At 40.4% G+C, this 6,000-nt stretch overlaps 1 protein-coding gene across 1 annotated transcript in view; it reads right to left on the bottom strand.

The window, feature by feature from the left end:
- The window catches only part of ELMO1 (engulfment and cell motility 1), a gene marked incomplete at its 5' end in the record, with an annotated part of 242,586 nt that overhangs the window by 187,915 nt on the left and 48,671 nt on the right, over nucleotides 1-6,000 (bottom strand). Inside the window, 2 exons of the mRNA XM_010296172.1 lie at nucleotides 2,853-2,931; nucleotides 3,840-3,991. Coding sequence (XP_010294474.1) covers nucleotides 2,853-2,931; nucleotides 3,840-3,991 — 231 coding nt within the window. The remainder of the gene's footprint in view (nucleotides 1-2,852; nucleotides 2,932-3,839; nucleotides 3,992-6,000) is intronic.

Below are 6,000 nucleotides of genomic sequence, written 5' to 3'. Positions count from 1 at the left end.
ATTCCTGCTGATCTTTGTGAGAGTTGAGGAGCACATTACTGCTTACTTTTATATAACAAACAAGAAACTAGAAAACAGGAAGACTGAGACTATTATATAAAACATACGAAGAGTTGGATTGCTGAAACATGGCTGCAGAAACAGTGTAAATAAAGCAAGTGCTAGGGTGAGCACTTGCTTGCAAAAAGAAAATAACTCTCATTTTGAGACAGGAGGCAGTCACGGATTTTGACTGTTTTCAGTATACCAGACAAAGGGTGCTGCAACAGAACATGGGAACGATAAGGAAGGAAGAAGGGACCAAAGACAAGAGAAACTCAGCTTTAGTTTTTAAGCCTTTTCTGGCTGGGCAGGTTTCAGTTGCACCAAACAGCAAAGGAAAGAACGATACCAATACTTCCATCTCTTCTGAAATGCACAACTGAGCTGCAGGGGGAGTGCCAGGCACATGATAGACTTCACATTATGGGAAACAGACTGGCTAGTTATGTCAAAGTATATCCACTGCCAAAAGATGGACAGGTAAAGAATATGAGGTAGTCTTTTCTGCATTCACGGTAAAAAATAAATAAATAATCTATTATTTTACTTTTTGGAGAAGATTATCAAATTGCCACTTCTTTCTTATACCTGTAATTTAAAAAGCCTCTATTGGGATATTGTTTTTTGTCACTGGACCAAAAACTTATACGAGCAAAACAAGCATTCACAAAACCAATTACTGCAACAAAATCAACTTTGTCTCCAAGAAGGCTATATGGCTATTAGCAGCTGATGAGCTGCCTCTTCTAAAATAAGTATAGGAATAACAGATGAGAACAAGTATTTTTTGAAAAAATTTGCCATCTCATTTCCCATAGCAACATGTCTCTGTAGAAATGCAGACAATTGCCAAAAAAAATGTTTCAAACATTCACAGTATCATTTCAATGCTCAAATTCACAGCTCTTTTCAGATAAAGCTTTACGTGGTTTTTTTTAAATAACCTAGGTTTCCCCAGACAAATTGGTGCCTGACAGTGGCAGAGGAAGCAAAACAAGGGAGTCCTGATTAGAAAAGAGAAACCTTGAACCTCCTAGATTTTTGTGTTAACAGAAACAGAAAAGGAAAAAAAAAAAAAAAAAAAAGGAGGGGAAGGGATTCAGATACCAGCACCAGTTTAAATCCTTTCCTTAATTGCAGTGCAGTCATCCACATCATGCCAGTCCCTGTAAGACGGTAGCAGGGAGGATGCCAAAGCTCCTAGAGCCATACAGGGTTTGGTGTAGTTTCTCACTCCTACCCACATTCGTTGTGAGGGCCGAACCCTAACTTTTGAGAACCCACAGTCAGATAAGTACATGAGACTGCTTCATCTCAGTTTGTCGTCTTAGAAAGACAGAATTCAGTAAACCACATCAGTTATCCCTACCTTGAAGCTAATGGACACCTATCTTCTTCAATGTATGGTTTACTAATTAACCACAACATAGATACAAAGAGAAACCTAACAGATTCTGAACTCTTATTATAGGTTATTAAAGGCTGAAGGAAATTTTCTGCATGTGTCATAGTTATTAGCCTTCAAGCCAAATCAGGTGATTAGGTTCTAATGATCATAAACTCCATGACTAACAATTTTGTGTCAAAACAGCAGGTACTACAGCTGAAGTGAAGTCTGCATGGTCTACTGCCAGCCTGACTAGGTGGTTACGCTGCCAGTCAAATACAGTTTCACTTGCTGGGAAGACCCTGTGGTACTGTCATCTTCAGGAACACATACTCACCGATTACTATTAATGTCTTCTGTACATTTGACACGGTCTCTCAATTTCAAATATGACTAAAGCATACTTTCCACAAAACAAACCAGTAGCAACAATTTATCTTTGTTTTTCTTACAAGGACCTATCACAGATTTAAGTCAAAATTGAAAGAAAGTTTTAGTCCAATTTTTGTTCATTAGGTGCCTTCCTCCCTTAATAACTGAAGACTGTATTGCAGGAAGAAGGAAAAAGGAATAGGAGGGAAAAAAGGCTTTTTTTTTATATTAAACTATGGTTTTACTTTCCCCTGTTTGTAATTTTAAAAATATTTTTTGAAGCAAAATGAGAAATTACCCATTAGGGCTTTGATGTTTGTTTAAACAGTCTCCAGCATTTTAAAATGTAAATAAATCTAAAGAAACTCCTTGTCCGAACTGCTCAGCAGCTCTCAATGAACTTGTTCTGGACACTAACAGTATGTTACCACAAGAATTACCATCATTGTTCCTGGTGGCAGAAGTGTTAAATAAAATAACTAAATCTGTTTGGACATAGGTTAATGACTAGATAAACATGGATAAAACGTCTCCATTTCATAACACGTTGCATTCCATCCTCATTTAACAGCAACTAGCAATCTTGAAGTATTTCCTTTTGAGACTTCTGATCTCTGGCACTGAAGTTAACTTAAAATAGTATACTATAAAAGTCATTAAATACATGCCAACATATTTCCATTTTCAAAAGGAATGTAATTTTTATTAAAAAATAGGAGGGGGAACGGTTTACCAAAAAATAGCCTGGTTTTACAAGCTGTGCTGGCAAAGAGTTCAGTACAATAAATATTACAGCCAGCCACAGTCAATATGGTTCATGTGAGGTTACAGGGAACTAAAAAAAGCACAGAAGAATGCTTAATCCCTACTAATGGGATGCGAGATGGAGGTAGCTCCATTAAAATGAATGATACTATAACAGCATGAAACAACAGAACAAGTTTCAGTTTGAATTAACTGCAAGAGAAGTGTGACTGGGACAACTGTAGGTATGCATATGACACACTTTTCTTACAGATACGTAGATATACAACAAGACCAAAGAACTTACCTGCCTCTTGTCATCCGGTGCTTTAAGGAAAAGTGCATTTATTACCGCTATGGTGTATGTCTGGATTTCTTGGTCTGTCCTGTTTGGAACAAAATTATAAATGTAACAGAAGAATGTGGATACACACAAGCTGTAAAAACTGATCTTCCTGTTGCATTACTGTAGGTAGAAGTGGAGGGACTGTTTGCACTTAATGTTAACCATGTAAAGCTAGACAATATGTCAAGGTTGGTCATGACCAGGTTGCTTCTATTATTGAGAGGGTTGTTTCTATTATGAAGAGAGTCAAGATGTTCCAGAGGGAGACTCAGCATTCAAGAAAGGTGGAAGGAATCACACCCTTGAAGGGCCATTGACCCTCTGCTGATCATATCAGGAGCCTAAACAATCAGCTTCTACCAGATGCCCAACAGCTAGAGGTAGGAAGAGTAGAGTAACCTTCCCTAAAGGGTTCTGGAGATAACCATTGATATTAAAAGCTTTTCATGTGAGTGGAAAATGTCCCAGATGGGAGGCAAGCATAACTATGGTTCACAATACATTACCTTATGCTACAAGGGGCAGTTTCCATCCATTTAACCACCACACATTACTGTTTAAGAGCAAGCCTCTCCCTTTTCAAATACACCTTCAGCAAAAGTTGACCAGTTTTTGTCTTACACACTTCCCAGAAACTGTCCAGCAAAACAACCCCATCTGTATACTAATGATGTTAAGCATTTTATTACTACCGAGTACTCTTCTCTTCATTCCCCATTTCCAACTGCACAGCAAACGGCAGCTTAGCATGAAAAAAAAGAGAAAGGAAAAAGAAAAAACAATGATCAAGCAACTCCAGAAAGCTGGTTACCAGTCATCCAGCTGCTTACAGCAGATGCAGGAGTCTTAGAGAAGGCCGCCAGTCTTTATACCACTCCTTCCAAACGCTGTGCTCATTTGGGGGAAAAAAAAATTGCACTGTATCTGGTGGCAGTTGAAGATACTCACCCCTGCAGATGTGGGATTAGCTGCCCAATTGTGATCTCCTGTGCCACCTTCTGGTACAGGTCGTGGCTATTGAGCACCATTGATTCCAGGATTGCTAGCGACCGTTGCAAGATGGAGATGTCCGAGGCAAATTTGTTCACATAGCTTGCTATCTACAAATTCAAACATTTAGAGAATTTACTTCTTGTCATGAAAATGGGGAAAGGGGAGAAAGAAAACTGTGGACATAAAGGCATTAGAATAAAAGCAGTCTTGTCCATATGCCAGGTATGAGCGACTAGCTAAAAGCAATCAACCAGACACTGCAGATACCTTCAAAGGACACAGTGGCACAGATTCTGCAGCTGGCACAAATCACCAGATTTATGTCAATATTCATATCACCAAAATATATGCTTCAACATTGTATTATAAACACGATAAATCAACATTAAAGAACTAGAACAGTCGTAATTTTTGTGAAGAAAACTTTGGAAAGGACAAGGAAAATACTTCTCATTCTCACCACTAGAAACCTGCGCAGCCAGTTTTCTCAAATATCTAGGCTCAAAGCAATTATTTCAAAAGAAAAAGTTAGATCTAGCCCTCTGGCAAAACACACTCTAGCAAAATATGCTTTTCTTTCCCTCCCTTCCTGTTACCAACACCACTGAAAGCTCTCTCCAGGTTACAAATTAAAACTCTGTTGTTGATCATTTTATTAGCACAACTGGTCCCATAACTCTGCCTAGAGTTATGTTCAAGCATTAATAGCCTTCACTTTTACTGCAAGCTGCCACGAACAAACGGCACGTTGATCAAAACCAGGGCTGACCTCCGCTTCTTTGCAGTGTGGCAACGACATGCTGCACATTCACCTGCACAGCCAACACAGCTGTGCAGAAAGATGTGGCAATGTGCGTTCTTCTGCACCCTGCCCAGTCCTTGGACCTGGCTTCCCAGGAAGAAACTTGCCTTCTGCTGACGCAGGAAGCGAGAAGTGCCTGGGTTTTCCTCGAATGCACTGACAACAGCACAGTCAAGCTGAAAGGTACCCGAGGAAGCAGAGGCAGACAGAAGAAATGTCGTGTGACCACAGTTATTTGCTTTTTGCAGCCAAGTAAAAGACTACAGTGGCCCCGTCTCAAGTTTGATGCGTTCCTTCCAGAAAACTTCAAGTCCATGTGCTTCTTCAGTACTCGGGCTACAAGCCACTAATGGGATTATACTGTTTCTGATTCTGGATGTGTGCTTAAGGCCTTGGCATTGTTTTCCTTTTGGAAGAAGAAAGGCATGCCAGATGCTTGGAAAAGCTGCCAGCTGCCTGTAAAATTCACAGTTAAATACTGACATGTGAACAACAACATTGTTTTGTACTTGTGACATTTTAAGTAGCACTAAAGGAGCAAAACACTCTATCTGCAACTTTGGTTGGAGCCGACAAGGAAAGAAGGGCAGGTTTTTCCTCTTCTTATCTATTGCAGCGTTGCTGTTTGCTCTGCTACTTGGTTTGCACTACCACAATAGGAACATGCTACGCGGAATGTAACTCAGTTCAGGAAATACACATTGACTTTACAGAAAATAAAGAACCGACCCATGCATGCATAGAAAACAGGAGGAGAGAAGCAAGCCAGCCTTTTCTCATCTGGGCTTTCAGTATCTGCTGCCTGCAAGTCTTAAGCCCAAGTGATATTTACATTAGTACATGATGCAAATTGTGCTGTTTAGAGTAACAAGCTGTATCTCAGAAGCACTGTACTACCTTACCTCTCTTAATGGTAATCCAGCTGTTTTCTGATGCACTGCAGCCAGAGCTGCCAGACATCTAAAAGGCCCACAGTACGGGCAGCGTATGCACAGAGCAACCCTGCACTGCTCACACAATAAACCCAATGAGCTCTGGATACCTCACAGTCACCAGGCTTCCATGGATCAATCGTGCAGCAGAAATACAGCATGTCCAGACTGTGTCCCAACTTGCCAGACAGCTGCCACCATCCCCTTTAGACGCCCTGACGTGCATGAATTATTCTTGGTGCAGCAGCTCCTTCCCATGGTATTTCAAGCGGCAGTGTAAACGCTTCACTGGGATATAACATATTCAGATCAGGGGCCTGCAGAAACGTAACAGTATAGATAACTGCAACCTCAGCCTAGGAAAGGCTGCCTTAGACATTTA

The sequence above is a fragment of the Phaethon lepturus genome, unplaced genomic scaffold (genome assembly GCF_000687285.1).
Source record: "Phaethon lepturus isolate BGI_N335 unplaced genomic scaffold, ASM68728v1 scaffold3321, whole genome shotgun sequence".
Taxonomy (NCBI): Eukaryota; Metazoa; Chordata; class Aves; order Phaethontiformes; family Phaethontidae; genus Phaethon; species Phaethon lepturus.
The sequence above is the reverse complement of the archived record's forward strand: the minus strand, read 5'-3'. Positions and strand labels throughout refer to the sequence as shown.